This window comes from Ictalurus furcatus, chromosome 8, assembly GCF_023375685.1.
Source record: "Ictalurus furcatus strain D&B chromosome 8, Billie_1.0, whole genome shotgun sequence".
NCBI classification, from domain to species: domain Eukaryota; kingdom Metazoa; phylum Chordata; class Actinopteri; order Siluriformes; family Ictaluridae; genus Ictalurus; species Ictalurus furcatus.
Window position 1 is genome coordinate 22078548 of NC_071262.1, and position 10486 is coordinate 22089033.

The following is a 10486-nucleotide window of genomic DNA, read 5'->3' on the forward strand; positions in this document are numbered from 1 at the left end:
CAGAACTAACTAGACCAATGTTGCTTGCTGTCCATCACCCATATATACATATGGGTGATGGACAGTATACCGTGATGGGTATATCACCCACATATATATATATATATATATATATATATATATATATATATATATATATATATATATGTATGTATTATTAGACGACAAAAAAATCACAAAAGTCAGAGTCAGATACATGAGCTGTATTTACATACCGGAACATGATTGGCTCTTGTATTTTATGATGTAATAACACTTAATAACACTGTAATAACTGAATTCTTTGGTTGCAAGTTGAGATCGGAGGCATGATGTAAAACGCTCACTGACGGCCGATTTAGCGCCACTATGATGTAAAACGAAGTTCTGACACTGTCCGAATTTCTTTCAAACTTAAATCTCAGAAGAACGACAAGATAGGATGATGCAAAACTTGTGTGATAGCTACAAATACAGTCAAGGCAAAAACCTAAACAAGCATGCTAATTGCTAGAAATTCTTATTACCTCAAGCCCACTTTGAAGAAGGCTTGTGTTTGTGCAAGCCAGTTGTCTGCACAAGACCGGATCATGTAGAATGTAATCATTTTCTTTTATCTTTAGAGGATCTTCCTCATATAATCCGACGTGGAGAACACACTTTATCATACAGTCGATTATAGAATCCAATCCAATCCAATCAAGATTTGATTGAGATTTCATACAGCGTGACGAGTAACAACCTTAAAAGAGTGCTGAAATTGCACGGTCTAGTTCTTTTTAGCTCGGCTTGTTTTTTTAAAGCCGTAGTTGCACAATTTTACCGCAATTCGCAGTCGGCCTGTACGAGTCATTGGAAAGAGTAGGAGTGTGTATGATATCGTTTAACATTTTAAGTCGTACTCTAGTAGTGCATACAGGTCAGTATCTCAAAGCTGAAGAGATGTCGATATAGCTATCAATACTTAATATGGATATCAAAAGCTACAGTAAATACAGGAAGTAAATAAAGAAAATGAAAGAATGTGAGTGCAGCGTAACTCCTGAAATGAGGAAAACATTGTGTCAGGAGTACGATTCCATTCAACAAACTACCACAGCTGAGTGAACAAGGAAAATATCATTTTTCTATTCTTTAGTGTGTTGCAACAGTGACAAGACCATGTCTGATTAACGAAAGCGCTTTTCAGAGCTCACTTTGGGTTTAAGCAAAGTTGGTTAATGTATGATCTCTACTCACTTACTGGCTCGAATTTTTTGACATGAAAACTTACAAAATGTGTGATCTGTTAGGATTTTAAAGGAAATGTAGTGTATCCGAGGCTTAAAAGAACCAGGAAATTGACAGTATTCTCGCACTGACTGCTAAAACTAAACCTAACAGAAGTACAGTATTTACTCACAAAATACACATTTTATAAAAGTTGAGGGTGACTTTAAGCTTGTATCATGATTGTATTTATAGATTGAGCTTTTTGCTACTGTGTAGCATGCATTTACAGTGTACATTTTCAGTTATCCTTGTTTTTCCCCCTTGTGTGTCTCAGGTCTGTGTTGGATACAGTACATATTAAGTTGCATTTAAGTTGAATTGTTCTTATGAGCTTATGACACCTAATGATATTTTGTCAATGCAAAAAAAAAGGATTTATAAGAACTTGTAATAAAAATATTGAAAGAAATGGGAAAATGATATTCATTGCTGGAGTGTAAGAGTGATTTCATGATTGTGTAACCATTTAGCCCTAGCAGCACTTAAAAATATTATTTTTTAAGGCAATTAGATTTAATCATTCAAATCAAATTGCACTGAATCATTCAAAAGTGTGCAGACCCGGTAACAGGGCTAGGTTTTTAGCATGGAATTAGCAAATACCAAAAAATGAGGTTAACAAGCATCCATGCTAATGCCATGAGGTCATTACGGACATTTAAAGATTCACTTAAATTTTTTTAATTAATTATTTACTTTCTATAATTTGTGCAACAGAGTTGTACTTTCAAAGTGAACTCCTCAGTTAATGTCACTGAAAATAAGAAAAAAAGAATGAGAAAACTTACTTTTCTTCTTCCCATGATCATCAGGAAATTCAGATGATGCAACTTCCTGTTGATCTTGTGGAATAATCCAAATATTTCAGAGGGATGAACGGGTTCAGTTAACAGGGTTGACTGAATGAACTAAAATGTAAATTTGTCATAACCGATCATGGAGAAGGCATGGAAAAGGATGTTTTAAGCATGACATGTTAAATTGATTCACACGTTAATACACATAAAAGTATTTTAATGATTGTATTTGAAGATAAAGTAGTTATAGTAGGCTGGGACAGACAAACAGGCTTATGCAAACTTCTTTTTTTTCCAGCTCAGCCTACCTGGAACACTTTTCTGTGTTGGTGGCTGTAAAAAGGAAGTTTATTCTCTGTGAAGATTAAAGATCCTCCTTAACCATGCCAACAAAGTCATTTCGTGCTCAGCGAAAATGGCAGCCTCCTCCCAGAGCCCAGAGTTCTCTCTCAGGGACACAAAAACGCCTCCGCATTAATCAAAAGCTACGCATGGCACATATACTTAACACGACCTGCTTTCCCCAAGCGCAGTCTAGCATAAAGATCATTTTAGAAGCAAGGAACGTGGAAATGACTTTAAGTACTCCCTCTAAAAAGCTAAGATGAGCTTTGGGCAGCTCAGGCCCAGAACATTTAACCCTTCAACACCGTTTTAAATCACTTTATCTAAAATTGCAACCACTGATTTCGGACTGCAGAGGACGCGTATTATGGAGGTCATTTTGAGGCAAACAGGGTGAAAATTTACAAGGCTGCCAGTCATAAAAAGGTGTTCCATCAAATCCATAAATCTTTGTATTTAAGGAAGGTGAATGAGTGCTTTACTACAGTGAGTGCATTAGTTTGATGAAGCTGATACTGCAGAACCATTAATTACCATGAGATCATAAAGTTACCACATGACCGAAAGTTACCGTAAGACCATTAGTTACCGTGAGATTGTACACTACCGTGAAACTTAAGTTACCATGAGACCATAAGTTACCCTGAGACTGTAAGTTACTGCTTGACCATAACTTATACTGTGAGACCATTAGTTGCTGTGAGATTGTAAGTTACTGCATGACCATAAGTTCCAGTGGGACCATTAGTTACTGCGTGACCATAAATTATACTGTGAGACCACTTCTGAGAGATCATATGCTAATGCAAGACTGTAAGTTACTGTGAGACTGTAAGTTTCTGCAAGAAACTTTATTATTACATTACTGTGAGATCATAAGTTACTACTAGATCATAACTTACTGTGAGAATGTAAGTTACTGTGAGATCATAAGCTACTGTGAGATCATAAGTTACGGTGACTGTGCATTACTGTGAGATCATAAGGTTCTGCCAGATTGTAAGTTACTGCGAGCCCATAAGTTACTGTGAGATCATAAGTTACGGAGACTGTGCATTACTGTGACATCATAAGGTACTGCCAGATCGTAAGTTACTGCGAGCCCATAAGTTACTGTGAGATCATAAGTTATTACTAGATCATAACTTACTGTGAGAATGTAAGTTACTGTGAGATCATAAGTTACTACTAGATCATAACTTACTGTGAGAATGTAAGTTACTGTGAGATCATAAGTTACTACTAGATCATAACTTACTGTGAGAATGTAAGTTACTGTGAGATCATAAGTTACTACTAGATCATAACTTACTGTGAGAATGTAAGTTACTGTTAGATCATAAGTTACGGCGAGATCGTAAGTTACTGTGAGATGGTATGTTGCTATACATGATGCATGACACATGATCCAGGTCAGACTTCTCCAGTTACAGCTACATTTTTCCCAACAAAATAATACTTCAGAATTCTCAGTTCACTTATATCCATTTCTTACTTAGACTTTCTAGTTCTATAGTATTTAACTTCACCCACTTTCTTAAAAATTTAACCAAAAACTTTTGACGGTATTGTGTATAGAAGTGTACAATTCTTTCCTTCTACAACTTTGAGGGATGGAACATTAAGTTTAAGTTCAAAAAATATATTTGTGCATCATGCAGTGTCCGATGTTTTTGCACCCCCTTACAATTCTATTGCAGCAAAGAAAGTGCTTCATCTCATGCACAAATTGCTACATAAACCTACATAAGAGTTCTTTATTGAAGATAAAAATCATTTGCAAAAATGTATTTACGTCTCCAACTTATATCTCAACTGACATGTTACAACTAACCCCACACCGTTTTATAACCAACTCCATCCATGGGGTGGTCCTTTGATTTCATTTTAGCTATCCTCTGATATTAACAGGAGTATGGTATTTGCTTTGCACCAGTAGTTAACAGACAAATGTACCTACCTTGTCTAAAAAAAAAAACAGGAGCTTTAGAAAGTTTTATTCATAAGACTGACAAAAAAAAATGATATATATTACAATTGACCCCTTTCTCTAATATTTGCTTCTCATTAAAACATTGTCCTTTTTTCTACCTCAATTGTCCTCAAAGTGAAATCTTGGGATCCCCAGGGGTCTGTGATTTATTATTATTATTTTATTTATTTACTTATGTTGTTAGCGATTCTGAGTTAGTTGCTAATCCTGCTTTCTGTAAACACCGCCTATAGACAAGGTTATTTTTTACTGTGCCTCATTAGTGATGAATGGGCTCTAAAGCACACCTGGACTTGATGGTGGCCCTCGTCATGATGGCGGTTTCCATGCCAGACTGCGTTTTACTGATGACTAACCAGGAGATTTCATTTACGTGCCAGCCTCGTTAATCCTGAGCCTAGTCATAAATCACATTAATTGAGAATAAAAGCACCTCCGTTTTATTTTTTGTGTCTGTAAGAAGGCTTTTAAAATGTTCAGGATGGCTGTGTAGACTTCAAGACGGAAACATGGCTTGTTTTTGACTTTATAAAACTGCAGAATCTGCCAAGGGGACACATTTTGTGTATTTATTGTCATTTTTTGCAATCTGGCACCATTTCAAGTGTAAAACAAAGTTGCACAGTCCCATCTTAATCCTGTTTGAATAACAGGAAACATATGTATCTTGATATTTATGTATTTCAGCCAGAAGAGATTGTAATTCCTGTATTTCATCTTAGTTTTATTGCAGCTGCACATAGAATCAAGAAAGCATTATTTATATATTTTTTGTTTTTAAGCTCCTGAAAAATGTATACCGCTGTTGAAGTCTTGATTCTGAATGGTCAAAATGTGATGATTAATTTTCTATAACCTAAGCTCTGACAGTTATGCAGCTGGTTTATATCACCGCAGCTATATATTGATGCACTTGTTCTAATATGTTATCGTTTCTATAGCAACAGCTCATTCACAATGCCTTGTATGGTGGTGAGGGAACAGCTGTTTATAGCTGCTATAATGTAAAAAATAACTGGATCTAACTTCTTTTGTGGACATTCCACAACATTAATGTAGCTATAAATGGATAAAAAAAATTAAGTGTCATTCTTTAATAAATGAATATGTAATTGTCGCAAATGGACGTAGTAAACGAGGAATAAAACACTTCAGGAATCGCCACTATGGGAAAAATTCATAGTGGTCACTGCTAACATTATATGTTGAGCTGAGTGCAAAAGTTTGTATCCCTCCAAGCCAGAATGAACACACATATAAATTACATTAACAAGACATGTAGTATGTTAGGTTTTGCAGATGTCCCTTCATTATTAAGAAATAAAAATAGTCACAGCATAAGTTAAGATATTATCTGCAAAAAAAATAATATTCGGAATGGTATCAGTTGAAAAGTCTCTTTCTGAATGTGATATATTTACATGTACAGGTGTAATGAGCTGTAAGTCATAATCATCAAGATTAAAACAAAACAAAAAGGATTGAAATATTTCACTTCCTGTAATGAATCTAGAATATATGAAAGTTTCCCTTTTTGAATTAAATTACAGAAAAAAAGTAACTTTTCCACGATATTCAAATTTTTTGAGATGCACCTGCATACAAATTTTGTTTTTGATGATTATTTCATGTCTTCTGCATTATTGCATCAGCATATATATATATATATATATATATATATATATATATATATATATATATATATATATATATATTTAAATATAAATTCCAAAAAAAATATTTGTATATCAGTAAAGAAAGTATTATCTGCAAAAACAGTCAACAGTGTGACAATCAACATCTCCATGATTCAAGATGTTTATTGAGGAGAACTGTGACTGAATCTCCAAGATGCTCAGAAACATTTACCAGCTAGTGTTAAATGTAAAATTGTGTGAAGTTTATCTGAGACTACTGACACATTTTCAAGATAAAAGGTTGTCATTCCAAATATTGACTTACAGTAGGTTTTTTAATGTAGAAAATGTTTACTTTCATTATTTTAAAGCTTCGTTGTTTTACAGCTTTTCTTTACATGTCCATGTTGCACAGTACTGTATATTTATATCAAAAATGACTCTTTCATTATGGCAAATGGCGCACTTATATAGTGCTTTTATCCAAAGCGCTTTACGCTGGTTCTCATTCACCCATTCACACACCAGTGGTAGCAGAGCTGCCATGCAAGGCGCTAACTTGCCATCGGGAGCAACTTGGGGTTCAGTGTCTTGCCCAAGGACACTTCGGCATGTGGAGGCATCTGGAACGGGAATCAAATCACCAACCCTACGATTAGTGGACAACCCACTCTACCCCCTGAGCCACAGCCGCCATGTGCCTCAATCATCATGCCTCTGTGGGTACAAAAAACAAACCAAGATCCAGAACACCAAGTTTGGAAAAAGAATGCTGAAAACTTCTATATTAACTCAATTCCTCTAGTGTTCTTGTCACGTCCATGGCCCACCGAGTGCAATCTAATAATGGTCCAGACCCATTTACTTATACCTCCAAGCTGTATGTGAAAGCTGCTAGCCCTCAGGTCTGTCTGCAGCAGTTAGATGGACCCAGGTTGGGAAATATTTGTAAATTGTACTTCTCACTGTGTCCTGAGGCATTAAAGTGAATTATTGAAGGGAACATCTTCATTATTATGGTGTCCTTTCTCGGCTCAAAGGAAAACACCTTCGAGGATGGAAAATGATATTCTCTCTCACAGAGCAAAGTTTCATAAAAAGCACAAAACAGAATACACATTACAAAATTCTGATTTTTCCACCCACTTTTCTTATATATGTGGTGAATTTATACTTGAATAATTAAAAAGAATTTCAAAATAGTCTAAATTAATGACTGTTATTTAAATGAAAGCACAATCCTGGAAGACTTTGCTTTGGGGGACAAATATTTTAACAAATCCAACTATCTTAATATATTTTATACTACATTAAAACAACAGCTTAGTATTTCGGATCAGATCAAAAAATATATCTTTAAAAAAATTATCCCAGGTTTTCATTAGCGTTGAACCAGAAAAAAAGTAAACAAATAAATGCGGCAACACTGCCACCTTGTGGTGGCATGAAAAATCGCCGCCTTTGCTTTGCGCTTAACATTAAATGAATTAACATCAATAGTGTATTTACTTGTATGTGCTTAATGTTTTAGTTAGTTTGTATATATGTAAAGTGTATAAAACATTTTGTAATAATTACTGTTAATTATTATTATTATACAGCGATCGCCAAAGGAACATTCATACGCGCGGTTGTTGCTCCTTCCGGAATGATTTTTCAGTCGGACCGGAAGCATCAGGCGTACAAACACGACTGATAACAGGTTAAACTAGTTTGAGGACTTTTTTTTAAAAAAATTTTTTAAAAAAACCCAACGCATTTTCCTCGGATATGTCTCAGTATGCACTGAGGAGATTAGCTACAGAATATTGTAGTTTCAACACATTTGTGAATATCAGGACATTTTTGCGACTGCAGGAGAGAAACCTGTCCGGTTCCAGTGAAGTGAAGGACGCTGGGAAAAACGCGTTCGACGTTTCTTTACTCGAGTTTCTTGTGTGTCCTCTGTCTAAGAAACCTCTCAGGTATGATCATTAAACATGATTTCAGTCCCAAAATAACATCTAAGCTAAACTGCATTTATAATATTTTCTCTTAGACTGTAGTAACAGGAAATCAGAAAACTCAACAGTAAAATGTTTATTTAATTGTTTTTGTCCATTTTCGATTACCGGATTATCTTAAATTGTGCTTTTATGAAGGCGTAAACCACGCCCACTTCGCAATTACGTCATACCATATATCCCAGAAAAGCATTTTCCCCCTAATAAACACACTATACAGCCAAAAGCCATATAATGTGTTCACCTGACCATCACACCCATATGTGGTTCTTCACCAAACTGTTCTCACAAAGTTGGAAGAACACAGTTGTATAGAACGTTTTTGTGTGCTGAAGCATTACAATTTCCCCTCACTGGAACTAAGAGGTCCGAACCTGTTCCAGCATGACGACGCCCCTGTGCACAAAGTGAGCTCCATGAAGACATGGTGTGTTAAGGTTGGAAGAAGGTGGAAGAACTCGAGTGTCCTGCACAGAGCCCTGACCTCAACCCCACTGAACATCTTTGGGATGAACTGGAACTGGAGCCTCCTCTCCATCCCAACATCAGTGCCTGAACTGAACCTCACAAATGCTGTTGTAGCTGAATGAACACAAATCCCCACAGCCACGCTGCAAAATCTAGTGGAAAGCCTTCCCAGAAGAGTGGAACACATTGCAACCGCAAATTGGGGAGCAACTCCATATTAATGCCCATGGTTATGGAACGGGATAGTCAATGGTCAGGTGTGCACATACTTTGGGCTATATAGTGTATATACAACAAATTCATTTATAAACTACACTTACTACTGAAACCACATTATGTTTAAATCCAGTTTTTCTTTTTCTGTATTCAGAATTGAAAACCTGTTTCTAGCTGAACTGAATTTTTAAAAGAAATATTTAACAATGAAAAGAAGATAAAACTTTCATTATTAAATATATGAGTGTTTCTTAGAGATGCCTTTTAGAATCGTGATATTGTCACCCCTAATTGTACACATTTAATTATTATTCATTAAATAAATCTGCAGCTAGGGATGGGGAAATAGCGCAAAAATTATATTTTTAGAAAATCATGCTGTTCAGTCCGTACAGGATTTTGCAGGGGAGTTTTTTGCTGATTGTTGCAGCCAAAAAAAGCTCAATTTTGCTGTGGCGCTTTTTTTAAAAAAAAATTTCCGATGAAATTTGTGGAGGTTTCGTGCTTTTTTTTTTTGTAGAAAACTACTTGAATTGGCAAAATAATAATAAAATTTTTTTTTTAATTGTTTGCACTTGGTCTTTCACAGTGATGTTTGTTGGTAAATGGGACCTTTTAGCTGTACTCATGTTTGGCGGCATACGTGTTGTGATGCGGTAATTTTGAAAAACTGCAAGCTCCTCCGAATATTGCAGAGTTTGCTTGATTTCATGTACATCCTGCGATTGTAAAAACCTAGAAACTAGGGACTGGTAATTACTTCATTTATCATGATATCAATATTATATCATCATATCACCCAGCTCTGTATGATCTGTGACTATTAAATGTCTTTGTTATGTTTTTTAGATACGAGGAAACAACAAACGAACTAATCAACGAAGAGCTTGGTATTGCGTATCCCGTAGTAGATGGCATCCCGAATATGATTCCTCAGGATGCACGCCTGATCAAGCAGACTGAAGGAGCTGAAAAACCGACTCAGACTTGAACAGTGTTTTCTGTCTGCTCTCTCTCAAATAAAGCACGATGCCATTTCCTCTATCTACAGTCACCGTTTTAGTCCCAGTCCTGTCCTTATTAGGCCTCCTGTACTCCTCAAGTGTGGATGAAAACTTCCCACAGGGCTGCACTGACACTACCAGCGTGTGTTTTTATAGTCTGTTGTTGCCCGTCACTATTCCCGTGTATGTCTTTTTCCATCTGTGGAAGTGGATGGGAATCAAGCTGTTCCGGCACAATTGAGAGATGCAAATAAAGTTTTATTCAGACAACACGAAAAATGCTCAAACGTGCATTCTTTCTAACATACTTACTGACGTGTTTAAAACCTGAGTGTAAAATGTTTTTATTCGTGGTTTCTAACAATGACGCTTCAAATCAGCTCTAACATTTAAACAGTTTCATTAGTTACATCAACTCTCAGTATCAGGCCTTTTAGAGTAGTGTATGTGTAATCATCAGGAAGGAATTGACACATTTCCTTGGACTGAGAAAAGAACAATAAAATGGAGGTTTAGTAATAAACATCTAGTATATGTGACTGTATATCGCCAGTTTTAAGCTATAGCAATCAAATGTGTTACGATGACAGGAAGTCTTACAGAATCTGTTCTTATGGAGGGTTTTAGCCAATTTTCCAACAATGGAGCAATCTACAAAATATCTCTGATTATGTATACATTCCTCAAGATTCTGAGGTTCACGTCATTCCATCAGACCCAAACAGCGACAAATTATTCCCTCTGAAAATTTTGTTCCATCTCTAAAAGGACC

General features: G+C 35.8%; 2 protein-coding genes across 2 annotated transcripts; both read left to right on the forward strand.

The window, feature by feature from the left end:
- The first annotated feature begins 7690 nt into the window (after positions 1-7690).
- On the forward strand, positions 7691-9701 carry LOC128611253 (protein preY, mitochondrial-like). The gene is made up of 2 exons (XM_053630631.1): positions 7691-7987; positions 9560-9701. The coding sequence occupies exons 1-2, from the start codon at positions 7794-7796 to the stop codon at positions 9699-9701; spliced, it is 336 nt and encodes a 111-aa protein (XP_053486606.1). The 5' UTR covers positions 7691-7793.
- Positions 9702-9739: 38 nt separating this feature from the next.
- LOC128611254 (phosphatidylinositol N-acetylglucosaminyltransferase subunit Y-like) lies at positions 9740-9955 on the forward strand. Its single transcript, XM_053630632.1, has one exon. It carries the CDS (start codon positions 9740-9742, stop codon positions 9953-9955), a length of 216 nt encoding a protein of 71 aa, XP_053486607.1.
- Positions 9956-10486: the final 531 nt, after the last annotated feature.

Coding starts and splice junctions, on each gene's coding strand:
- LOC128611253 (XM_053630631.1), top strand. CDS start 7,794: ATGTCTCAGTATGCACTGAGGAGATTAGCTACAGAATATTGTAGTTTC. Junction 7,988..9,559: donor CTGTCTAAGAAACCTCTCAG/GTATGATCATTA, acceptor TATGTTTTTTAG/ATACGAGGAAACAACAAACG.
- LOC128611254 (XM_053630632.1), top strand. CDS start 9,740: ATGCCATTTCCTCTATCTACAGTCACCGTTTTAGTCCCAGTCCTGTCC.